Raw genomic sequence first — 26,669 nt, 5'->3', positions numbered from 1 at the left:
AACCTGCGTTTCCACCCCAAAGTGAACCTGCCTTCTGGAAACGCTCCCCCAACAGCCGACACTCTCTATCCGTTCGTTCCTTCACCAAGTGTTTGTGTCTACTGAGTCCCAGGCATCTTCCCAGGTGCCAGGGAGGCAGCCATGAGCAACACACAGAAAGCCCCAGCTCTCCTGGGTCTTGCGCTGTGTTCTCGTTCCTATGGGATTTTTCTGAATTATGCTCACCTCTCACTGCACGGGCTTCCAGCTTCCTCTAGCATCTGACTCCTCCGACTGCAGTCACCCAAATCAGCTGTCCTGTTTTCTGTCAGCCTCCTTTCTTGAGTGTGTGACTGCCTTTGTCACCACATTTGCCCACTTTTCATTTCCTCTGGGATCCCTGACCCAACTTGGCCTGGCAACTCTCACCTGAAAAGCACAGAGGCTTCTTGATTTGGGTTGGGCTGCAAAGGGTTCCCTCATCATTTATAGCAACTTTGAACATTTTTTAAAATTGAGGTTTCTTGGGCTCCAGTATCGCTGTGGATGGTGACTACTGCCATGAAATTAAAGACACTTGCTCCTTTGAAAAGAAAGCTATGACAAACCTAGGCAGTGTATTAAAAAGCAGAAACATCATTTTGCCAACAAAGGTCAGTATAGTCAAAGCTATGGTTAGTCACGTACAGATGTGAGAGTTGGACCATAAAGAAGGCTGAGTGCCGAAGAATTGATGCTTTCAAATTGTGGTGCTGGAGAAGACTCTTGAGAGTCCCTTGGACTGCAGGGAGATCAAACCAGTCAATCCTAAAGGAAATCAACTCTGAATATTCATTGGAAGGACAAATGCTGAAGCTGAAGCTCCAATACTTTGGCTACCTGATGTGAAGAGCTGACTTATTGGAAAAGACACTGATCCTGGGAAAGACTGAGGGCAGGAGGAGAAGAGGGCAACAGAGGATGAAATGGTTGGATGACATCATCAACTCAATGGAAATGAATTTGAGCAAACTCTGGGAGGTGGCGAAAGACAGGGAAGCCTGACATGCTGCAGTCCATGGAGTCGCAAAGAGTTGGATGCGATTGAGTGACTGAACAATACCTCCTGTCTTAAAAGGTCGCTTTCATCCAGTCTTTTCAGGTCATTCAGAGTGCGTTTTGAGGAAGCAATGTCTCTCTCTATTTCTGCACTCCTGTTTCATTGGTTTACAGAATAATTAAGTTATGTAAATAAGATCATTGGTACAACTAGCATGAACAAGGTTGAAGCAATCCACCTACTCCCAGTATGCGGATGTCCCAGGTGGAGGGGCTGAAGTGCATGCTTGTTCTGGGAGGAGCCTCCCAGCCGCCAGTGCCCAGGACACTGGTCAGTGTGCCCTGTTCAGATGGGCGCCTCAGTGATCTCGGCGGGTTGGCTGTGGGTCAGTGCTGGAGGAGGGTGGATGAAAGGGCAGGTTTTGCAGCAGCAGGGCCCTTGTCCTGAGCTGCAGCTTTGGCCGGCCCAGCCCCGTGCTCAGACACCTGAGACAAGATCTCTGCCTTGGCTGCATAAGGGACTGGGGCAGAGCAGTCCCTTAGGTAGCCCTGTCCCAGTCCTGTTCTTGCCTTGACTCCAGTCCTGGGCTACAGCGGGGCTGGTTCTCCAAACACAGTCAGGACTTTGCCACAATCAGGCCTCTGTCCTGATGAGCCAGACCTGGCCCTACCGCTGGGCCTGTTCCTCCAGGATGCTTGTCCATGCCCTCTCTGCTGCCCCACTCCTGCCACACTGGATGTTGACAGCAGTTCTGATCACCAGGAAGGGACCAGCTCGTAAGCATCACCTTCTCCAGGAAGCCTTTCTGGATCCCTCGGCAGGCTGTGCTTTTTTCCCTTTTAAGGACACGCTGCTTGTGTCCTTCTGTCCAGCCCTCTTGAGTCCTGCCTGGTGCTGCTGCTCTGTCCTTCCTCCTCATTCTCTGCTGCTCCCGGGACCATGTGTTGGACCTGCTGGCAACACACTCAGGAAGAAGGCCCATCCTGCTAGCGGGTGAGGCCTCTCTCTTCCCTTTTATCTCATCTTCTTCAAAGCATGTATCTTTCTAGCCTTGATTCTTGGTAGCGAGGCACCCCTGGACTTCAGTCACGCTCATTGACTCACAGTGAGGGATGGGGCTCTTTTTAGTTCAGAAATAATTCATAGAGTCCTGAAGGCTCATCTATTTATCTCCCTTGACTTAAAAACCCAGCTTTATGGAAGTGTAATTTACATATTCTCAAATTCATCCATTTAAGATGCGCAGGCTGATGATTTTTGCAACTGGGCTTTAGAACGTTCCCGTCACACCAGAAAGATGCCTTGCGTCGTTTCCAGTCAATTCCTATTTCACTTCAGCTGCAGGCAATTGCTTTCTGTCCCTATAGATGCACCCTCAACTTTGTGTGCTGCCTTCTAGAGCATTCTTCAGACCAGCATATGCGCTGTTTGCCTGAGGAATTTCTTCTGATTCAATTACTACACTTTGTCACCCTCTCTTTGACTCTCCCCGTGTTTTTAAGTTTCTCTTGGTTTCTCTTTGTATGAACCTTGTTGGCCTTTGACTTAGAAACCTGAGTTTCCCCCTTTCCTTTGGAAAATGGAAAACTTGGAGTGTTATGTACAAAACAGGTACTGGATAGTACTGACTGAGTAAAACAGCCTTAGCCCCTCACTCCTGGGACTTCCAGAAACCATTGAGTGGAAGTTTGAAGTGGAGTGAAGTCAAGTTATAATAATAAGTGAGCTGTGATATCCTGTGATCTACTTAGTCTTCTTCACCTTTCTTCCTTCAGACATTGGCAACCACTGATCTTTTTACTGTCTTCATAGTTTTGCCTTTTCTAGAATGTCATATAGGGTTTCCCAGGTAACTCAGTGGCAAAGAATACGCCTGCCAATGCAGGAGACACAGGAGACTTGGGTTTGATCCTGGAGATGGGCATGGCAACCCAGGTCAGTATCCTTGCCTGGAGAATCCCATGGACTGAGGAACCTGGTGGGCTACAATCTCTAGGGTCTAAAAGAGTCTGACAGGACACAGAGACTCAGCATGCACACAGAATGTCATATGATTGGAATCATATAGGATGTAACCTTTTGAGACTGTCTTCTTACACTTTGCAATCTACATTTAAGATTCCTCCATGTCCTTCTGTGGTTTGACAGCTTGTTTCTCTTTAACTCTGAATAATAATATGAATGCACCACAGTTTGTATATCCATTTATCTGTTCACCACCTTGCATTTGGATAAATACCAAGGAGCGAGATGGATGTTATGTGGTGAGGATTTGTTTACCTTTGTAACAAACTGCCAGGTTGTCTTCCTAAGGGGCTGCATCATTTTGCACCCTCACAAGCAATGAATGAGAGTTCCTGTTGCTCTTTATCATTGCCAGCATTTGGTGGTGTCGGTGTTTGGGATTTTCACCATTCTAATATATGTGTTGTGGTATGGATCAAGATTTTTTTAAAATTTGGTACAAGCAGAAATTTGAAGTTTGATTAGGTATTTGCTAAGAGATTATTGTCAGTTTTTTTCAGTTGGGATAATGGAACTGTGGTTTTGGTTTGTTTTTTTAGAGTCTTTATCTTTGGAACACAAATTGAAACATTTGCCAATGAAATAGGATGTCTGGGATTGCTTCATATTACTTGGGAATGGGGGGGAAATGGATGATGGTATTTGAAACAGGGTTGACTATCAATTGATGTGTTTAAACTGGGTTGATAGAGGATCATTATAACGTTGCTTTCTATTTTTTGTATATGTTAGAAATTTTTAGTAATAAATATTTAAAATTAAAGTAGCTCATGTTATGTAAAAACGGTGGGCTCTTTGGTGTTTAGTAAGAATTTCAGCCTGTCTTCTAGCACCACCTTCAGGATAAGCTCAGTCCTTAATAGAATCATGGAGAAGGAAGGGATATATGTTCAACAATTGTACATGTACTGGGTTAATATTTAAAGGATCCTCCTAGAAACTAAAGAATCTTCTGGTAATATATACAATTTTACCTGACATTATCTAGAGAATATATGTGATTTTTTTCAAAGTGAATTTTTTAAATTAAAAAAGCAAAAGCAGTACAATGTGCACTAGAGCCAAATAAAAAACATATGGAGAAGCAAAAATAATAATAAAAAAAGAACATAAAGGACATAGAATCTCACCCACTGCATTCAAAGAGAGCCACTCATTCTTCATCAGAACCTTGAGGTACAACTTTCCATTTGTGTGTTTGTGTCCAGATGTTTTTTGTTTGTTTGTTTATAAACAAAAAATAAGATTTATGTCCTTGATATATGTACTGTTCTGCTTTCTAGGGTAGCACGTCTGACACATTGTTCAGGGGCTGCATAGGCACCACTGTATGGTTGTGTCATCATTTATTTAACCATCATTTATTAGCCCCAGTGTTAAGGACTTCCTTGGTGTCTCAGATGGTAAAGAATCTGCCTGCAATGCAGGAGACCCAGGTTCTGATCTCTGGGTCGGGAAGACCAGACTGAGCAACTTTTCTCTTTCCATGTTAAACACTGAAGGTTTTTCCCAACTTTTTGCTGTTAGAAACAGAAGGGGTCCTTATATTCAACGAAGATTCCTAAAAGCCTTTTTTTTCCCCCCGAGTCTTCCTTAAATAACCATTTCAAATAGAGATAAAATAGAAAATACATAATTCCAGGTTTTGTTTTGGAGACAATTCAGGAAATTTTAATATGGACTGTGTTGTTGTTCAGCCGGGATCAAACCAGAGTTGGTAGGTGGATTCTTTACCGCTGAGCCACCAGGGAAGCCCATGGACTGTGTACTATACACTATTTTGAAAGTACTGTTTTTCGTAGGTTGGATCGTGGTATGGTAGGAGAGTTCAGGAGGTTGTGCTGGAACTAGTTGGAGGTGAAATGTAACGAAGTCATGTTGTCTGCAACATACTTCAAATGAGTCAATGAAGAAGAAAATGGAGAGGGACCAAGATAGAGGCAAATGTGGTAAAATGTTTCTAGTTTGTAAAGGAGGTGATGGATATTGAAGGTGTTCACTCTAGTATTCCCTTTAGTGTTCACTGTAGTGTTCTGGCCAAACTTTTCTATGATCTGAAAATGTTCACAGTGAAAGTTCAGACAATAAAGAAGGCTTTCCCCCCTTTAATTTTATAAAATATACATCCATGTTTACTTTTATATTTTCATATTTTACACTTAAATTTATATTGAATTGGAATTTCTTTGGGGCATAAAGAGGGAGATATGGCTGTCACTTAATTTGAAGTGCTACTTTATGTTTAATTCTTTCGGGAATTTCCATTCTGTTGTAACCACACTGTTTTTCTGATGTAATTTTATGGCATGTTTTTCTTTCTTTTTTTTTTTTTTAATTATTTCTTTATTTTTGGCTGCACTGGGTCTCTGTTGCTGCAAAGACTTTCTCTAATTGCCATGAGCAGGGGTCACTGTTGGAATGCTTGGGCTTCTCATTGCGGTGGCTTCTCTTGTTGCAGAGCACAAACTCTAGGTGAGTGGGCTTTAGTAGTGGTGGCGCATGGGCTTCATTGCTCCATGGCATGTGGAATATTCCCTGACCAGGGATTGAACCTGTGTCTCCTGCATTGACAGGTGGACTGTCAATCACTGGACCACCAGAGAAGCCCGCATGTTTTTATCTCTAATAAGGCAAATCTCTCCTCTTTATTCCTCCTCTTGCAAACTTTCTTAGGCTTTCTGATGCTTTATTCCTCTAGGTGAGTCTTGGAATAAACACATCAAGTTCATGATTCATTTGAATTTTGATAAAATTATATATTTTAACTATTTGGGCAGACTTGATGTCTTTATAATGTTTACGTTTTTCATTTCAATGACGTAGTATTTCCGTGGAGAGCAAAGAATCCTTCAGAAGCTAAGTGACCATCACAGAACTATTTTGTTTGTTTGAGAAGCTAGTGGCATATTATAGAGTAAGTAAATATGTTGTTTACTTCAGTATTTATTAGATGTGGATGCAAAAAGGAGTAAGACAGAATCCTTGCCACTCGTGGAGTTCACAGTGTATAAAGAATAGTTTAAGTAATGTGGTTCTGTGGGAAAACACAAGCATTTCCAAGGACAGCAGCACCGAAAGGGAATATTTGATGCTGACTGGGGTGAGCAGGCCCCCAGGGGAACTGATACCTGACCACGAATTTAGAGCAGAGAACCCGCATTTTCCAGGTAGCCAGGTTACAGCAGAGTTAAACCAGAGGGACGAGAACAGATAGGAAAGCATAGGGGCTGAGACAGGAGGGTGTATGCAGGGCACCACAGCTGGCTTCATGTTGCTGGGAGATACAGGGAGGCTGTACTATTATTTCATTTTTAATATTTATTTATTTGGCTACCCCGGGTGTTGGTTGCAGCATGAGGGATCTTTAGTTGCGGCATGTGGGATCTAGTTCCCTGGGGACTGAGCCCAGGCCCCCTGCATTGGGAGCGAGGAATCTCAGCTACTGGAGCACCAGGTAAGTCTCAAGGGATGGTATACTTTTGAAAGTAGTTTTGAGGTCAGAGTAACAGGGTGGGAGGGTGCAAGATGATACCATGCAGGAGAACTGGGGACTTTATGCTACTGGTAGAGGAGAGCCCCAGATGGCTCAAGTGGTAAAGAAACCTCCTGCCAATGCAGGAGATGTAAGAGCGGTGGGTTTGATCCCTGGGTTGGGAAGATACCCTGGAGAAGGAAATGGCACCCCACTCCAGTATTCTTATGTAGGAAACCTCATGGGCAGAGGAGCCTAGCAGGCTATAGCCCATGGGGTTGAAAAAGAGTCGGACACGACTGAAGCGACTTAGCAGAGCCTATAAACTCACTCATCCATTCATTCGCTGCTCTCGTGATGTTTGCACTCTACTGGAGAGACAGTAAACAAGTCCACTGAACAGTGGAAAGTGTCACAAGGTCCACAAAGCCAGGAAGTGTGTGTGTTGAGGGTCTGATTTACTCTTTCATGTGATAAGACAAGAGAAACCCCTCTTAAGGGAACAAATGGTATTTGACCAGAGATCTAGGAAGTGAGAGGTCTGTGTTATGTTGGAATGAGGGGGAAAGCATTTGGGTCAGAGGGAACAGTGAGTGCAAAAGCCTTGGGGTGGGAGCACCTTGGCTGATCTGGGGAACAGCGAGAAGGTGCTGCAGCAAGACCAATGTGGGGGGTGGGGGCAAGTCCACAGTGGAGGGAGGGGGAGGGAATTCAGGGCCTTAGAGGCCATGGTAAGGGCTTGGCTTTTCCTCTGAGAGACAGAAAGAGCATGTAAGTCGGCGGACTTGACCTGGGTCTTAGAAGCGTCGCTCTGTCATGTGAAGGTCAGACTGTAAAGAGGCAGGGTCAGAAGAAGGGAGGCTGGATCGGAGGTGGTGGCAGAGATACTGGTGGGAGGGGACTATGGGCTGGACCGGGTGGCAGCTGTGGAAGCGGTGAGCAGTGCTTGAGAGATGGTGGCATTGACCACATACATCCTGACACATCCTGTTTACGGAGATAAGGGAGACTGTGTGAGACACTGATGGTAAAAAACCTAGAATTGTGTTTTGTTCCCATTAAACTGAGGAACCCTAGTTGGAGGCATCAAGACGGTAGTTGGGTAGATGAATCTGGAGTTCAGAAGGCAGGACCAAGCTTAAGACACACTGCTGCTGCTGCTGCTGCTGCTTCACAGGGCAGGATTTAAAAGCCACAGCTTGGCTGCAAAGGCCAAGTTAGAGGCCCTGAGCAAATTGGACGGAGGTGACCAGCCATTAGAGTACTCAGTGTCCAGAGGTCACGTAGATGAGAAAGAAAGGAAGGGGATAGAGAGGAGGACGCCAGAGGAGGCAGAAAACTAAGTGTACTGTCCAGGAAGCGGAGGGAATAAACTGTTGTGAGGATCCAAGTGACCAGGGCGATCTGAAATGCTGAATGAGAGCTGAGGTGAACCAGTGTTCAGGGGACGCAGGAGCTGGAAACCGCCGTCCTGCTTATGATTTTTTTCCTATTATGTATTTTCACTGCAAGAATTAGCGAGTTCTAAGCGTTTTCACTGCAAGGCTGACTCTGAAAGTCATTCAGGGTGGAAAGTCATTTAGGGTGATTTCCGTAACTCAGTCATTTCTGAGAGCAGATCCTGCTCATGACTGGCATGCATTTTTATTTTTAGTGGCAGCATTCATCGTGGAGAATGTTGTTAAAGCGTCTTCCTCACCACCTCCGCCTCAAAACTTGCTTGTTGGTCTATTCATTTATCCCAAAACTTAGCTCAAAACTTACCCAGAAATACTTAGGAAGCGCCTGTCGTATGCAACCCCAGGTTTTTCCCGATGGTCTGATATCTCACGCGCAGAACTGTGCCTTCCTCGTGACACCTGGCCTCGGCCTCCCCGCAGTGGGGTTTTTCCAGCCCGCAGTGTCCAGCTGCAGTTCCCCGCGGCCGCCCCTAGAGGCCGGAAGTCGGGCGGCGGGCGCGTCCCTCCCCCACCGGGGAGGGAGACTGGGAGCCCCAGAGAGATATGCAGATAAGGGGGCGGGGCAGCCCCAGTCGAGGCGGCCGGCCTGCCGGGGGAGGGGCGGTATGCAGATAAGGTGGGCGGGGCTTGCGGGTGCGCGGGCCGCGGGAGTCGAGGTGGGCGGGCCGCATGCAGATGAGCGAGCGCGGAGCGGCCAGCGGCCGCGGGGACTGAGGCGACGGCCTTTCTTTGACTGGAGCGGACCCGCCAGACGCAGCCGCTTCGTCAGCCCGAGCCGGCGCGAGCGGCCGCGCGGTGGACGCGCCGTCCGAGGCGGCCGGCCGGCCGCTGCCCTAGGCGGCCGAGCCATGGGCAACCACTCGGGGCGGCCCGAGGATCCTGAAGCAGGTCTGTGCGGCGTTCCGGGGGTCGCCGCGCCCCCTCGCGCCCGGGCGCCCTTCCCCCAGCGCCCCGGGCCGGGCCGCGCTGCCCGCGGGCGCCGGAGGGCGCGGAGGCGAAGTTCCCGGGCGTGAGTCCCACCTCTGGAATGCGCGGCGGGGGTGGCGGGCTCACCTGTGCCCGCGCCGCGACCGGGGAGCGCCGCCGGCTTACCTGGCGGCTGGACGGGCGGAGGGGGGCCGGGGGCGCCCCCCTCCCGGGTCGGGGGAGGTCCGTGCGGACGTGTGGGCCCCGGCCGCGCCCGTGTCACACACTTTCCAGAGTCCAGTGGACGGTGTGGGAGGTCAGCAGGTCTGTTACTCACCCTCAGATGGGGGGCCGGACGGTGACTGTTGCTCACTCAGAATAGCGGGGGCCGATTCCAGGACCCGTGCTTCCGGTCCTCACACGGGCACTGCTCAGAGACCGCTGGCCTCGTCCTCAGCGCTGAGGGTTAGCCTGGCCTCCCGCAGACCTAGATGCTGCTGGCCACAGGGTCGGGTTTGCCGACGAATAGGATGTTTCTGCCCTGTCACACACGCAAACGGTTTACTTCAGCGTCCCCAAGTGCGTGCTGGCCGCAAAGGAGATGGTCCCTCTCGGGCTGGAGTCCGGGGGTGGGCAGGTGACCGGTCTGTGAATCTGGGACAGAGTCAGAACTCGAAACTCTTTTCCAGGGGGTGATTTTTAAATTTGAATTTGAATGAGGAAATTGCCCCAGCTTGTCCAGGTGACTTGTCCCCAAATCCGAGGCAGGGCTGTCATTAAGACCTGAGTCTCTTAGCCTCGGTTCACTGGTCTCCACTCACCTGGGCAGGGAGGCCAGGCAGGGGCAGGCAGTGTCCTTGAGGCTGGGAGGCGGCGGCTCTGGTACATTGGACTGGTACAATCAGGATAGGAAACTTGGCCACAAGTGGAGACCATGGAGGAAAAACTATAGAGATGGGATTGATTTTGAAGGGGTGACTTTCTAAACTGCGCAGCCCTCATCCAGCCTTCTTTGGGCAAAATAGCCAATATTTGCAAATTAATGCACATTTGCCTGTGTCATAAACAGCCCTACGATTAGCTATTAGGTAAGGGCTTCCCTGGTGGCTCAGCAGTGAAGAGTCCACCTTCCAGTGCAGGAAACTCAGGTTTAATTACTGGGTCTGGAAGATTCCCTGGAGAAAGAAATGGCAACCCACTCCAGTATTCTTGTCTGGGAAATCCCATGGACAGAGGAGCCTGGTGGGCTATAGTCCATGGGGTCGCAAAGATTCGGACATGACTAAATAAGAAAAGAATATGTAACATTTTAAACACATCTCATTAATATCCACTTACCCTGTGTATTATTTCCTTGGTGTCAAAACTATGAAGAGACTGTGCCCCTTGTTAGTTTTTAAGTGTTATTTGGGTGCTTGTGTTCCAGTTTCTAACTGACCTTGCTTTTGAAAGCAATCTAATGAATAGAGGATGAAAAAGACATTTTTATGGCAGTGACTTATTTTATCGCACTTTTCCGAGTGCATACAATTTCAGTATGGGAACTCAAGTCTGATTTGCTGCAAGTAAAGATACCCAGTTAGAAAGTCTTAGGAAAGACTGTCTTGCTAGACTGTTGTCAGCTGAAAATGTGCATATAGCTTTAAGTGATCTCTGTGCAGTGATGAAATGCTATAGAATGCACCAATGAGATCCCGGAAATGAGAATTTTGTTAAAGATTAACACATCCTCAATCTGTTTTACCACCTTGCATGAGGCCGGGAGGGCAGGGCCTCCCACTGGCAGGTATGGTGCATTGGACTAGACTCAGAGCAAGTGCTTCGAGGGTCCTCAGAGCAGGGGGCCCAAAGGTGAGTGGTGGAGATGAGGAGGAGACAGGCACAGCAACACCCACGCCTGGTTTCTACACCAGTCCTATGTCAGCTTTGTCCTCTGAGGCGCAGACCCTTAAACAGAATCGGGAATGAAGGAGGGTTATTAGAGGGTAAAACGCCTGAGAAAGAAGGGGTGGACACCTGAATCAGGCCAGGAGAGCCATTGGACCAGCACCCAGAAAAGGAAAAGGCAGCAACATTTTTGGGCAGAGAACCTGCAGGTCTGACAAGCTTCCCGGGAGCCCCTGAGAAGACTGCCCGGTAGAGGAGACTTGCTTGGGCAGTGAGAGCCAGGCCATAGTCCTCTCGCTGGGTCAGGCCTTGCTGAGGCTTCCTGGAGAAATGTGCCTTCAACTCAAAAGCCAGGCTGAGTCCCAGTGGCACTGGCCGCTGGAGTGTCAGTTCACACCTGTCCTTGCAGCTGAAGCCACAGTTTTTCTTGGAGGGAGATCCAAGCGGCACACCTCCTGGCTGACCCCCTTGAGACCTCAGTTGCTCCAACAGGGAGGGGCCATTAGAGGGTAAATGAGACAGAATCCCCATCTCCACCCCCTGTTCCACCCCCTGACCCTCTGCAGGCAGGCCTGAGGCAGAAGGCAGGGTTTCAGCTGCTGCTGCCTTTCCAGCCTTGAAATTATCCACCATGGCAGCGAGAATTCTCTTGTGTGGGGATGCAGTCCTTGGAGTTGAGTCACTGTGACTGACTGTGGCATTATGGGACGGACGAGAGAAATGAATCAAGCAAAAGACATGAGAGTCTGTGTGAATAAGGGCAGCTGGAATCTGAACCTGTCAAGGACCACATCCCTTACTTCCTCAAAGGTCTCAGTTTAACAGTCCTTCAGTTTTCAACCAGGTGTTCAGTGCCTGCAGATCAGAGAGGGCTGCTGGTTATAGTCACACAGGTTGTGCACTGCTCAAAGGCAGCTGGGAATAAAGAGTGAGTGGGCCAGGGTGGGATTGTATTGCTGCAGAGGAATGGTGCCATTTTATATTCACACATAGGTGCCCAATATGCTAAAGAAACCATATTTTCTACTTAGAGTTAAAACCTTAGAAGGCTTTTCCCAGTGTCACCATGAGCTGACAGCTTCTTACTCTTTGCTTTAAATCTGTGTGTGTTTTTAAACAGTGGATACCAGTGATAGGAAACAAAAGTCAAAGCTTCAACCCCGACTCCCACGGATTCCACTCCCTATTGGTTATAGTTAATGCTGCTAAGTCACTTCAGTCGTGTCCGACTCTGTGCAACCCCATAGACGGCCGCCCACCAGGCTTCCCCGTCCCTGGGATTCTCCAGGCAAGAATACTGAAGTGGGTTGCCATTTCCTTCTCCAATGCATGAAAGTGAAAATTGAAGGTGAAGCCGCTCAGTCGTGTCCGACTCTTAGCGACCCCATGGACTGCAGCCTACCAGGCTCCTCCATCCATGGAATTTTCCAGGCAAAAGTACTGGAGTGGGGTGCCATTGCCTTCTCCGATAGTTAATGCTAACTGTGGTTAAAGACGAATCCCAGAATAGCCCCTTAAGACATTAAAAGTTGATTTCCCCTCACGCCCCGGTCCAGGGTGAGGTGGGGCCCTCTGGGAGTCATATGGTGGTTAGAGGCTCAGGCTGGTGAACGTGTCTTCAAGTTCCAGCTCCTGGGTTCTGCTGACTCTGATGGCAGTCAGGAGAGGGGAGAGGACATGAGGGTCCTGTGGGGGCTGGAGGGGCTGGGCCTGGATGGGGTGCCTGTCATCCCTATGGCATTCCCCCTCCCCACCCCCACCAGGCTCTGGTACCCAGCTCCACCCGGTGTGGAGCGGCTGGAAGGAGGCTCAGCCACTGCCATGCAGAGGCCAGCACGGATGTGAGGTCCACTCTCAACCACATCTGTGTCAATATTTTCTTAGGAAATTTTAGTCAGAAAAATTGAAAGGTATGTATAGCTAGCACCCATAGACCCACCACAGAATCTACAGTTAACATTCTGTCCCCGTTGCTTTATCCTTCTGTTCATCCCACTGTCCATTCGTCACTCCCTTTTATTTTTGATGCATTTCAAGGAAATGGTGGTTATCTCTATAATTCTACATAATTTTGTATGTCTGTACTATTTCTTGATTTATTAGTTTTGAAGGTTGTGTAGAGTGAGGAATTCAGTGTGTTTTTAGTACTGTATTTCTCTCTTCCTCTGTTCCTGCAAGCCATACTAAAATTTTCTGAATTTATTGTTAGTTAAGTTTTAATGGTGGGGTACAGCTGTGGGTGTCTAGTTGTTCACTGTAAAACTTTGCTATATGAAATTTTCATTCAAAAAACAAAAATACTAAGGAAATCTTTTATTATTTAACACTTGTATTTCTTGACTCACCAGCTTTAAATGGTGTCCTTGGCTCAGTAAAGAAGGATATGCTATCTCTACATTTCTTCTGCCGTTTCCCCTACAGGCTCCATACCCTCTTGAGTCTACTGTCAACCTTTTACATGGCAAGAACATTCTGTCTCCTAATTAGTATAATTAAATCTCTGCATGTTTGTAGGTTGATTCTAAAAGTTGAAAACCAATCAGCATTTAAAATACTAGGCTCAAATATGTATCATGTACTGGAAAATCAGGTAGTGCATCTAGAAGCAGAAGAGAAGGAAATTCAGGCTTACATGATTTAATTTATAATCTGTGACAGGCAATATTACTTTAAAAGAAAAAAAATAGGGACTTCCCAGGTGGTCCAGTGGTTAATTAAGACTCTGCTCTTCCAATGCAGGGGACTCGGATTTGATCCCTAGTCAGGGAATTAAGATCCCACATGCCATGTGGTGTGACCCAAAAAAAAAAATTAAAGGAAATATAGAAGGAGTAAGGTGACGCAGTGGTAAAGAGTCCACCTGCCAATGCAGGAGACGCAAGAGATATGGGTTTGATCCCTGGGTCGGGAAAATCCCATGGAGAAGGAAATAGCAACTCACTTCAGTATTCTTGCCTGGAAAATTCCATGGACAGAGGAGACTGGCAGGCTATAGTCCATGGGGTCAAATAGAGTCAGACACGACTGACTGAGCACATAGTCACTATAGTTTTTTACTCCTAGAATGATCTTAACCTGCTTTTACCCTCTAATCCGGCTTCTCAAGTCTACAGATGGTTGTAGAGAATTCATTTTCTTCTTAAAGACAGAAGGCATGGTGGTTGAGAGTTTGGGCTCTGGAGCCACACTGTTCACATCCCAATTTTGTCCCTTAGTAGCTCTGAGGCTTTGAGCACATGAGTTAAGCTCCAGGAAAGAGGACAGTATTACAGCCTGCCTCATTAGGTTGTCGTGGTTGTTAATAGCTTGAAGCACATGATGGATTAGAATAGGCTCACACATCACAGAAAGTGCCTGGTAAGCTTTAGTCATGATTATTCCTGTCCTTCTGACTTAACGTTTCCCGTTCAGACTTGGTTGCCTTCTGGTCTGGCTTTACTCTCAGGTGAGCTGCCTGCTTCTTGAAGCCTTTTTCTTGTTTTGTATGTTCCCTTTTCTCTGACTGGAGTACTTCCTGTGATTCTGTCTGATGCTGAAGTTTTATATATTCTATCATCTCCATGCTCACCTTTTTCTTCCAGTTTTTCTTATTGACTTTGAAATTGACTTTCTTATTGACTTCATCAATTATATTTTCTATTTCCAAAATATCTTTTTGTGCTTTGTTTTATCTTACTCATAGCAATTCAGAGTTTTGAGTTAAGGGGAAGGGGAGTGGAGTTGGTTGGTGGGCTTAAGCAAATTAGTTAATGGGCTCTCTTGTCCTTAGTTTTAGATTTCAGGGATTCATCAGAGTTTTGACAGCATTCACGAAGAGGAGAATATAGCATGTATTTTTATCAGATGTATTTTGTTCCATAGAAGAATTTTAGAGTGAAACTAGTGTCCTGAGAGACATACTTGGAAAATGCAGCCTTTTAGGATAAAAAAAAAAAAAGATGTATATGTTAAAGATCAGTGATAACACATAATAAAAAAAGGAGAGAATATTAGATATATCTGTTACTATAATAAATGGGTTAAATTCACTTAGAAAAAGAGCCTCCTCCTCTGGATTAACACAGAAAACAAAATATATAAGCTACATAAAAGCATATTCAGATGATAGTTTGATTTTTAAAATTAACTTGGTTAAAGTTGTGAATAATAAATATCTAGTTCTAAAGAAGGCTTTTAAGTTCAACATCAAGTCCAGTTCTTACAAGTTTTTGTGCTTGTTGTACTCGTGTAATTATTCTTAAAAATATAGTGATTCTTAAGTCCTTATATACATCCCCAAACATTCACACATTCTCTCTTGTGTGTGTGTGTGTAAACACTGTCAATTACACACTTTAAATTAGAATCATGAGGCTGCTCTATAACTCTTGGAAGATTCAGTTCTCTTAAACATTAAACTTTAAAGTAACTCCAAAATATAGGTATTTCTTAATTTATAATACTATTGCTACTTGTTTATTTAAACTACTTCTCTACTTGATTCAAAACCTTTCTCAAATTAAAAGATGTTTACTTACATGCTTTATTCCAAATAATAACTGGTGTTGGAATTTTATCCCGTATAATTTTGGGGTTGCCTTCTCAGTTTGATGAGGTTTTTTAACCAACAGAGATTTCCGGCAGGAACAGGATTCCTACATGACACCATGCCAGCTGAGCACCTTTTGCTGTGATTGGGGCACAGTCTGGAGCAGCTGGGTTTGCACCCATACAAAGACCATCCATGTGTGATGCTGTGTCTCATGCTTGATCTGACGATCTCTCTCTCTTGCCTTCAGCCTTACTGATAGTTTCCCTGGGCAGAGAATTCTAAGTTAAAAATCTTGGTAATCTCTTTGTGACACCAATTCCAGAACTTGAAGAAGAAAGTGGTCATGATGCCCACGCCCCTTAAATTCAAACTACATTTGATCTTGGAGCTCCTGATAGGTGTCTGAGACCTCTGTTCTAACAGCCATATCACTTGATGAGGGTTTGCACTTCTTTGGCACTTAAAATATGTAACCATCTTCCCATCTGACTCAGAAGACCTTTGACTTTATAGAACACTGCCTGCTTTTCTTAAACTTTCTGTATCATAAAGCAGTATCTGTCTTGATAGTGAAGAAAATGTGATTTAATTGTGGCTATCTCTCATGCCTTTGTCTGACTACTGAAACAATTGTATCAGTTAAAGATACACACCACAAAGCACCTTAAATCAGACAGGACCTTCAGTATTGATAAGAATACAATTCAAGAAGAAAAAAGTAGCAGTTACAAAATGAGTACACTAACTAGACAAACCATGGAAGTGATTAAATGCGAAAGCTATTAAAACTGCCTGAAAAAACTCACATGTGAAATGAGAGACTTCAGTGTGTGTCTTACTGTTTTTCTAGGTTGTTCATGAAATGGTTAAAACATTGATCTTTTCTAGACCAGAAAGAAAACCTTATTACAGTCTCTTAAGGGAAATTTTACCGGTCACTGTGTGTCACAATGCAGTAAAACTGTAGGAGTAGAAATTGAAATTTTAAACAGTTAATCCATCTTGATACAACATGGTGTGGCTGTAGCTAACTGTACTGTATTGTGTGTTTGAAAGTGGCTGGGGGTGAATCATTTTATAACTGCACTGTGACCGATGGTAACCATGCTTATTGTGGTGATCACTTTACAGTGTATACAAATATCCATACATCATTATGTTGTAAACCTGATACGAGTATAGTGTTATCCACCAATTATATATAAAGAAAGCTATTTGGAAATTTTAACCCAAATAGGATCTGAAAACTATGATTATGGATCATTTAGAAAAATAATAGTGAAATACTATATATAGTTACAAATAGCAAGCCAGTTTAGTTCTCTAAAAGCTTTTATCATAAATGCAGTAAGTACTAGACATAGAAAATTAGAAAATAAAGGACAAAAGAAATCTGGGAAAACAGGAGGGAATTTTATATATATGTGTAATTTTTTTAGTTTTGGCTGCGCTGGGTCTCTGTTGCTACGCGCAGACTTTCTCTCGCTGTGGAGAGTGGGGCTGCTCTTTGTTGCGGTGCTCGGGCTTCTCGTCGCGGTGGCTTCTCGTGGTGGAGCACGGGCTGTAGGCATGAGGGCTTCTGTAGTTGCAGTGCGCGGGCTCAGCAGTCATGGTGCACGGGCTTAGCTGCTCCTTGGCCTGTGAGATCTTCCCAGACCAGGGATCGAACCCCTGTGTCCTGCATTGGCAGGCGGATTCTGGTCCACTGTACCACCAGGGAAGTCTGGGAGGGAGTTTTTTAAAAAGGGGCGGAAATTAATAAGGTAAATTTTGACAGCATCTGTTTCCTCGCTTCTACCCTCATCGCCTGGCCCGTGACCTGGCCCATGGTTCACAGTCAGTATTTGTTAAATGAATATATGAAAGAACAAAAAAAGAAACAAACTCACTGGAATTGAAACATAAGAATAGACCCTTTGTTAAAACAAGAAACTAGATAAAACTGTAGTTAAACTAAGAAAAAAAAAACCCACAAATATTCCAAATAAGCAATACAAGAATGTATGTAATCAGAGATGTGGCGATTTTAAGAAATAGAATAAAAATAAAAATTTTTAATGAAATTTCCTAGGAGAAAGAAACTGCTAAATTCACGAAGTAGTGAAACACTTGGGCAGAATATTGGAAGACATCACAAAGTGACTTAAGAAAAAAACTTCAGAATGGTGAACTCAGATGGTGTTATATGCAGAGTTTTTCAAAGATCAGAAAAATAGATTTCTGTGCTATTTAAAGTCGTCAAATGCATCATTTCCCAAAGATTATTATTGCATTACACAGGGTGCACATAATGGTTTAAGGTATATACTGATGGCTAGTTCTTATTTTAGTAAATAAATTAAGCTGTGTTAGAAAAATCGTTAAGTAGTTCATTGAATTTATGTTGCTTAAGACAAGATTAAGGTTTTTAAAAAATGAGTCAACATTTAGTTTATGCATAAAAATATTAAAGGTGTAATAGGATGTGCATGCTCAGTTGCTCAGTCATGTCTGATTCTGCGACCCCATGGACCATAGCCCGCCAGGCTCCTCTTTCTGTGGGATTTCCCAGGCAAGAATACTGGAGTGGGTTGCTAGTTCCCTCCCCAGAGGATCTTCCTGATTCAGGGATCAAACCCAGGTCTCCTGCATTGGCAGGCGGGTTCTTTACTGCTGAGCTACCAGGGAAGCCCCAGATAATAGGACAGGTAAATGCAAATATAGCCAAAATTGTGACGTGTTAGTCACCGTCATGTCCGACTCTTTGCGATCCCATGGACTGTAGCCCGCCAAGTTCCTCTTGTCCAGGCAAGAATACTGGAGTGTGTTGCCATTTCCTTCTCCAAAAATTGTAAAGGTGATACTCAAATAATAAGAACTTGAAAAACACTCCAGAAAACAAAAGATGGAGGACTTTGCAGCTTATTTTAACAGAGGCAGTGCTAATACTATTAACTACTCCTGATACCAAAGCCTTTCAGAGACAGAGGGGAACGAAAGCCAGAAGACAGTGTGGCAGTGCACGTCCTGACTGAAAGATAAGCCACATTTACTCCAGTGAGGCCTTTTCAAAATATTACACTCACTGGTTACAAAAAAAATGGTTCATTCCAAGAAAGCAATAATATTATTATATAAATTTACAACATCAGTACATTTAAAGAGCAGAAATTCATCTTACTGTATATGTCAGTAGTGCATTTAATAACACTTAACATCTACCTCATAAACATTTAATAGGAATGAATGGATTCTTTCAAAGATAATAAATAAAATGGTCTGAAAGCCGCATACACCATGTTTAACAGGAAACTAAAAACATTCCTGCAGATGTCAGGAAAAAAACAGGTGCCCACAGAGGACACTGTTTTCAGATAGGCTAGCCAAGGGAGTAAGATTTTTTTTTAATGTTTATTTTTAAAATGAGTCAAAATTAGCATTATAGATAGACTGTGGGCTTCCTAGGTGGCAATAGTGGTAGAACTCACTTGCCAATGCAGGAGACATAAGAGACCTGGGTTCAATCCCTGGGTTGGGAAGATCCCCTGGAGGAGGGAATGACAACCGACTCCAGTCTTTTTGCCTGGAGAATCCCAAGGACATGGGAGCCTGGCTGGCTATAGTCCATGGGGTCGCAAAGAGTTGGATCTGACTGAGGCGATTTGGCATGCATGCGTAGGGACTGTAACTCTCCTGTTAGAATAGTTAAGAAGATCAACTGAAAAACTGTTAGAACTAGTGAGAATGCAGTAACCAACTTGGCAATACATATGTGTATTCCTGTATGTCTGAGCATGTATATATATGCATGCGTGTGTGTTTGTAGATGTGTATAGAGCAGTAGCTGTAAGTGATCACCAGAAACAAGGGTTAGTTTATTAGAAGCTCACATTCTCAGTGTGACCACAGTGGATGAAGCCTGGGGAAAATGGGGTGTGTGAGGCCGTCTTTGATTAGCTGTGAGCTTCCCATGCAGAGCTGGACACCCGATATCACGAGATGGATGTACCCTGTTACACGGAGGAATTATCCTTCATGTGTTTTGGGTTTTTTAAGTCAGAAGTAGTTGCTGAATTTTGTAAAATGCCTCTTGGGCCTCCCTCTTGAGATTATGATTTCTCTTTTTAGGCATAGTGATGTGATGGATTTGAAATGTTTCACTGTATAATGGAATTTTCAATCAGGTTTTTCTAAATCCTCCTTTTGGAAAATAATTTTTTAACATGAAAGGTGAATTTCTGGTTACAGTTTTTCTTGGTCTCTTGTTGCTTTGTATGTAAAAACAAAAAAAAGTAGGTGTGCGCGCAAGGTTTCTACTACTTGTTAACATTCTGTGACTTTGGTAGACTTTTAAATACCTTTCTCATTCAGACAAGAGTTTTGGGGGAGAGGAGACTGGGCTTTCACATGGGGACTGTGTTACCTGAATGTGCTTTAGGTATGAGAGTTCTAGTTTGTTGAATCTTGTTTTACTTTCTCTAAGTGTTGATATGGCTCCAGTCAGCTGAGACCAGCCTGAATAGTGGTATCATAGAAGCAGCATTAAAACACGGAGAATTTTAAAGGTTTCAGTGTTTCTTTACAAAGACCTTGATGGCAGCTGCCGCTTGTATTACCAGGGAATTTTTGAATTCTTGAGAGACAGTAGGTTTGATATTTCAAAATTAATGTGGTTGGCCAAATATTTAAAAGTGAGATTAAAACAATCATTTAATGTTATGCAATTCAAAAAAGCTTATTTCACAGAAAGAGTTTTCCGCATTCCAGGCCACTAGAGAGATAACCCCGATATCCTGGGCTGGGGACTCCCTGCAGGAGCTGGGGCCATCACCCCTCACCCACTGTCTCCTTCCCTGCCTGTGACCAGACCCCCCCCCAGGTCATAACTCTGATCTGTTCATAAAAGCTTTCTTCCCAGTGCCCTTCTGCTTCTGCTCATTTAAAAACCCTCGCTCTGTTTCTCTAGAAAAACTGGTCTTTTCTTCTTCACTGTTTATCCTCCCTCATCTCCAGCTGCTTGTTCCAAATTAAACCTAATTACAGATGAGTGTTAAGATTAGGGGTTACAATCCACCTGGAAAGTAAAGTTGTAAGTTTTGACCTGAAACCCTATTCTGCAAGAAACCAGTGCCAGCCACCTCCAGAGCCCTTGAAAATCCCCTTTGTTTTATCTGCCAGAGAATTCATCTCCTTCCTCTAATTGGTCCTGCTTTTCTCTCTGGCCTCGGCAGCCACGTTGAAAACAAAACAAAAAAACTTGGAAGGTTAAATTATCAACAGTCTAACCTTCTCTTCTGATTTATAAACAGATAAACAGAGAGCCTATTCACGGGGTCATGTGGGCATTGAACTGTTAGGAAAATTATCTGTTCATAGTTATATTTTGGTCTCTTCTGCTCTCATTTCAATCTGAGGACATTACAGTGTGCCGCAGTTGTGTGGAATGACATACTTGCAGGCTGGACCAAAGATGTGATAGAATGGTGTCTTTGTGCAGGTTAACAACGTGGGGGGAGTGTGTGCCTTTGTGTGTGTTGTGTTTGTGTGTGTCCCTCACAACTTCCCTGACATCTAATCTGTGGCTTTCTGCTTTTGTGCTTTATGCCTTGGTGGGGACTTTCAATCAGTCATTGTAGGTGATTGAAAAAAAAAGAAAAAATGCAAATGAATGGATAACAGTGATTCCATTTTAATGTAATCTGTACATTAAAATGGAGAAGGAAATGGCAACCCACTCCAGTATTCTTGCCTGGAGAATCCCGTGGACAGAGAAGCCTGGTGGGCTGCTGTCCATGGGGTTGCACAGAGTCAGACATGATTGAAGCAACTTAGCAGCAACAACAGTACATTAAAATGACCTCTTCCTTGTAATAAATTCTGGAATACAGAGCCTTACACTAACCATTTCAGATGCAAAATCATCCTGAAAGTCTGACCAACATGCTGTTTTTGTTTACTCAGGTCATCACTGTCCTTGTCAAATCTGTCACCAACCTTGACTCTGGGGGGTGCCCTGGGGCTACTCAAAGGTTGTGGTCAGTCTTCGTGGGGTCATATGCTGCTCACATTACAGACCCCACCCCCACCCCACTTATCTGTTGCCGCCTATCTGTGCCCATGCACCTGGAAACCAGTAACCAAAGCTGCCAGGTATGTCTAAACCAGAGGTGCTTCTTCTAACAGTGAAAGAGTGTGACGTTTGGAGCACAGCTATGTGTATTAGCATCTCTGGACATCTCTTCCTGTTAATGACAACGTCGCATGAGGCTGAAGGGCCAGCAGGTGAGCTTAGCCAGCTATCAGGGTGCCCCTGTGTGTCACATGCTGTTCCCGAGTCAGGTGTGTCTTCTGTGTCCCATGACCCTCCTCCCTCTTGTCCTTGCCCTGTTCCTGGAGTGCTCCTCTAAAGGATTCACAGCCGCCTCACTGCAGTTGTGCTGTATATCTTTCTGCCATCACCCCCTTCACTCCTGTCACCAGGTGGTTTATTCCTGTTACCTGACTCTCAAAAGTGCCGCCATGTAGAAGATAAATGATACCTTCAACCCACTCCTCATCCTCCCAGGCCTCAGCTTCTTCCCAGGGATGGGATGTCACCTGTCCAGGGGGACCTTTCCCCTCCAGCCCAGGCAGGTTCCCTTCTCCCTGGGGGTGAGATTCTTTGTCCAGCTGCCGAACGCCTCCCACGGCCAGGCTTTTGGAGAAGTCGAGAAATTTGGGCTTCTTTCCATGACAGGACTGAGAGGACGGAGCAGGGCCAACCTTGGAGGAGGTGAGAGAGGAGAGGTTTGGGTGGCTGGACGCGGTGGGGAGGGGTGAGATGGAGGAGGAGAAAGGGCAGACAAAGCATGGGGACATGGTCTGTGGGGGCCACTGATGTCGTGTGAGTTGTCCCTCTACAAGAGGATTCTAATCCCCTCTCCCCCTTGAGGCTGTTGTGTTGGATTTGAGGGTTTAGAAATGAGACAGGAGGGGGCACGATGCAGGGAGAGACTTCCCAGAGGTTGATTACACACAAATCGAGTGAAATAAACAAACTGCATCTTTTCTTGGTCATCAGTCAGGATGAGAGACCAAGCCCTGGATTCAGAGACAGACATTGCTCCTCGCTTGACCTCGGTGGGTTTTCACGTTGGTGAAATGAGGGCGGCCTAGGCTGTCTCCATGATGTCCCTTCCACCTTTTAAGAGTGCAGAATTCCATGGGAAGCTTGCATTTTGCATTTCTTGGGTACTTTTTTTGTCCCCAGTTGCAGGCCAGAAAGGAAAACTTCCAAATAAGGGTGTATGAGTTACTCTGGGAAACAAAGGGAAACAAGTAAAATACAAGTCTAGCCTTTGCCCTGGCATGAAAAGAATGCAGACTGCCGACTGACCTAAAGGTTTCTGTTTTATTTCATATTTAGGTGAAGTGGTCAGCTTTGACCATTACTCCCAAAGAAGTTTCTATTTAGACTCTAGGGATGTTTGTGTAGCATGGAGTGGGTTATGTTATCCTCGAGAGCCATGTGGTCACTTTTATCTGTGAAGCTGCCCTGCTGCATTGTGTATGTACCAGGAGCAGTGCCTGGAAACCAAATTTAGAAAAATTAGTCTAGGCCCACAAATGTTGACAGTAGACATTCATTCGATATCCCTATCTGATTCTGTCACAGGCATCACTGGGTCACGTCCTCACAGTGCCGCTGTCTAAACAGAAGGAGTGGTTCAGTAATCATGGTGATTGGACTCACTGGATAGTGCCTGACGTGCCTCAGACAGAAGGGTCAGGATCACATCCAAGGTAGAGAAGCCTGCCCTGTAGAGGGGATGAAAAAAGCTGAGTGCAGGGCTGTGTGTGTGCTGATCTGGTCTGTGTGGAAGTGCTGACTGGAGGACCAGCCTCCTTCTCTCATGGCATGTCTGGAAGTCACAGGCTGGGGCCTAAACCCTACACGTGCCGTTTCCCTCGCTCTCTCTGGCTCCTTTTTGACGTCTATTTATCCGTGTGGATCCCTTGGCAGTTGAGTTTTTGATCTCTGATTTAAAAAAAAAAAATAGACTTATTGAAATGAAATAAGATAAATAAGAAAGATTATTTTAAGATACAATAATCTTAAATGAAGTGAGTTGCCATTTCCTCCTTCAGGGGATCTTCCCAATCCTGGGATTGAACCCACATCTCTTGTGTCTCCTGCATTGGCAGGCAGATTCTTTGCCATTAAGCCACCTGGGACGCCCTAAGAAAGATTATTTTAAGATAAAATAATTAAACGAATATACTGCACATGTATCATGAGGTTATGGATTGTTCTGGTTGCTTCCTGGGGAAACTGGCCTCGATCTGGTCAGAGATTTGTGGGCAGCAGGTTTCTGGTGAAAACAGCACCTGTGAGGGAGCGCATGGGGTGTGATGCAGTCACAGCTGCCATCCATCTGTCCATCAGTCCCGAGGGAGCTGGAGCTGGGACGTCCTCACACAAGTCCTGCATTGAGGCGGGGGCAGACCTTTGTGTGTCAGCGAGGGATGACCTCAGGGAGACTGTTTGCTGGGTTTTCCAGCAGTCTTTCATTTCCTTTCTAAATTCTGCCCTGAAGGGAGTACTCGTATGTCCTGAAAGCAGACCCAAGAGTCATCCAGTGTTTCCTTCCATAAAGAGTTCCCTTCCAGGGAGTTGGCTCCACACTGACCACAGATTCTGCCCTCACAGGGCCTGGCTGACTCAGGTGGTCAGTGCAGGGCCTGACTCACTCCGTTCCCCTGGGACATGTGTGCCTGCAGCCAGCTGGGGAGGCCAGGTCATTGCTTGTCCTGCAGAGTGACAGGCCTGGTGACATTTCAGTAGAGTAGAAAATGGACAGCTGGCCCCTGTTTCCAGCGCAGAGGTCCTGAAATGCTTGGAATTTCTGAGTGATAGGTTGAGGGGGTCTTTTCTTATTTGTGATGAACTGTTTCTACTGCACTGGAGTTTATGGTGATATGGTGACTTTGGGGCTGGACTGGTGGCAGAGGAAACAACTAGGAGTCAGAGGGACCCTCAGTCCCACCGGGATCCCTGGGGTGGGAGGGGCTTGAGGGGGTTTCACCACCAGTAGCCAGTGATTCTCGGAACTTCCATACTCCTCACCCTGGGATGCGGAGCTGCTGGGTCTCCAGGGGCATCAAGGTGCTAGAGGGTGTGGCCTGGATGGGGTGTCTCTCCCATGCAACTGTTGTGAGTTGTGTCATCCACAATAAACTGGTGATCTCAGCAGGAAACTGCTGAGTGTGTGAGCCACCTTAGAAGTTAGTTATCAGAGCTGGGGTAGGGGCTGTGGGATGCCCCAGGGCTTATACCCACTTGGTCAGAAGTACAGGTGACAATCTGGAACTTGTGACAGCGTCTCGGGAGTGGGGGCAATCTTGGGGACAGAGTCCTTAACCCGTGGATCCTGGGTTAAGTCCAGGTAGGTAACTAGGGCAGAATTGAGCTGTCTGCACCCAGATGGCTGAGAGAACCAGCCGGAGTGGAGGACCCACCCACGGGGGTGGCAGTGAGGAAGCAGGGCTGGTTTGTTCTGGCCCAGGGCCTCCCCCCTCCCCATCTCGTGGCCCTCACCCTGTCCTCTAGCTCAGCCTGGCACCTTTGCTGTGGGCGCTGCACCCTTGCCTGGAGCCCCTGAGAAGATGAGGGAGCTCCTGGATAGGCCTGGTCATTCCTGGGCACCTACCTCCACCTCTGCTCTTGCTGTGGGTCCACAGCATTTGGTGGTACACCTGTGGTCCTTGTAGCTGGTGATCCCTGAGGCCAGCTCACCCTGTTCATATTTCAGGGTAAACTTCCGCTTGGCTATCTCCTGCCATCTGGCTTTATCACCACACCTACATTGGGTCTTTCTGATCTTCCTCTGTATCTCTTAATTTTAAAACAAACTTGTGTTCATCTCATCCCCCCTTTCTCAGAATTCTGAGTGAATTTCCTTAGTTGGTCTTCTAAGTCGTGGACTGATTGCCGGGCAATCAGGTCTAGAACGTGTCCGGGGAGGAGAAGGGAGTCAGTGCAGCTGTCGTGGTGGTTTCTTTACTACAAGTATTTTGTCTGATAGCATAAGTAATATGTGCTCATCTTATAGAAATGAAGAAAAAAGAAACACACCCAGAAAATAAAAATGACTCATAATCCTGCCACTTGGCGATCATAGTGCTTGACATTTCTGTGAGGCGTGGTTACTGAGCCTTTTTTACGTGGGCTTTCACATAGTTAAGCCATATTGTGTATTCAGATTCATATCATGACTTCTTTAACGTATCATAGGGCTTCTTTAGATCATTGAATATTCCTGAATTTTCTTAACATCTCTGTAGTATTCTATTGTATGTATTACTATAATATCTTTAGTTTTCCTATTGTTGAATCCAGTATTTTTCTGTATTTTAAACAATTCAAATACATAAATCTGTGTTTAAGTTTCTGAATATGTCCTTAGGCCAAATTCTAGATAGATATTTCAGTACAGTTGCTCAGTCATGTCTGACTCTTTGCAACCCCATGTACTGTAGCACACCAGTCTTCCCTGTCCATCACCAACTCCCGGACCTTGCTCAAACTCATGTCCATCGAGTCGGTGATGCCATCCAACCATCTCATCCTCTGTTGTTTGCTTCTCCTCTTGCCTTCAATCTCAGGGTCTTTTCCATTGAATCAGTTCTTTGGTCTACGGCCATACCACCCTGAACGCACCCGATCTCGTCTGAATCAGTTCTTTGCATCAGGTGGCCAAAGCATTGGAGCTTCAGCTTCAGCATCAGTCCTTCCAATGAATATTCAGGATTTACTTGGCCAAAATATAAGATCATTTGTAAACCTCTTTGTAAGCCTCTTCTGTGTTCTTTTTGGAAGAGTTTTAAAATACAGCTGTGTCAGAGAGTATTGTTCTCATGGTAGCCTTGCCAGTGTCAATATGATCCTAAATGATTTCCCCTAATTAGGCAAAAAAAGTATTTCATTGTTTCAATTTGTATATCTATTGAATTTCATATATTTATTGGTCATTTTTTTCCTGTGATTTCTCTGTTCCTCACTTTTCTCAATTTTCTATTGGAGTTTTAATAATTGTTTTTGTTTCTTTTCTGGTATGTTAACACTACCAATCCATTTCCGTTACAGATAGTTTGTCCTTTTTTTAGTAGAGTATTCAGTTATTCAGTTTTTTTTTTTTTTGAAATATAGACGTCTAAGACTGTTATGAAGCAGATTTATTTTTTCCGTTGTGATTTCTTACATTGTTTCTAGGCTTAGAAATATTTTTCCTTCCCAAAGGTCAGATGTTTTGGGATTTCATGTTCCCATTTTTTAATATTTATGTCTTTAACCCATTTGGAATGTACTTTTAACATATGACGTAAGAAAATGTATTTAGAACACTTGCCAGT

The 26,669-nt window shown here is 45.1% G+C and overlaps 1 protein-coding gene across 10 annotated transcripts in view; it reads left to right on the top strand.

Moving 5' to 3' along the window:
* Positions 1 to 26,669, top strand: part of SPECC1 (sperm antigen with calponin homology and coiled-coil domains 1) — a 210,831-nt gene that overhangs the window by 88,399 nt on the left and 95,763 nt on the right. Inside the window, exon 1 of one of the 10 annotated variants that reach the window (XM_043903973.1) lies at positions 8,651 to 8,863. The exons of the other annotated variants lie outside the window; for them this stretch is intronic. Within the exon in view, the coding sequence (XP_043759908.1) occupies positions 8,824 to 8,863 (40 nt within the window). The 5' untranslated portion in view covers positions 8,651 to 8,823. Of the gene's footprint in view, positions 1 to 8,650; positions 8,864 to 26,669 lie in introns of those variants that run through there. 10 annotated transcript variants of the gene reach the window in all.

This window comes from Cervus elaphus, chromosome 5 (genome assembly GCF_910594005.1).
Source record: "Cervus elaphus chromosome 5, mCerEla1.1, whole genome shotgun sequence".
NCBI classification, from domain to species: domain Eukaryota; kingdom Metazoa; phylum Chordata; class Mammalia; order Artiodactyla; family Cervidae; genus Cervus; species Cervus elaphus.
The sequence above is the reverse complement of the archived record's forward strand: the minus strand, read 5'-3'. Positions and strand labels throughout refer to the sequence as shown.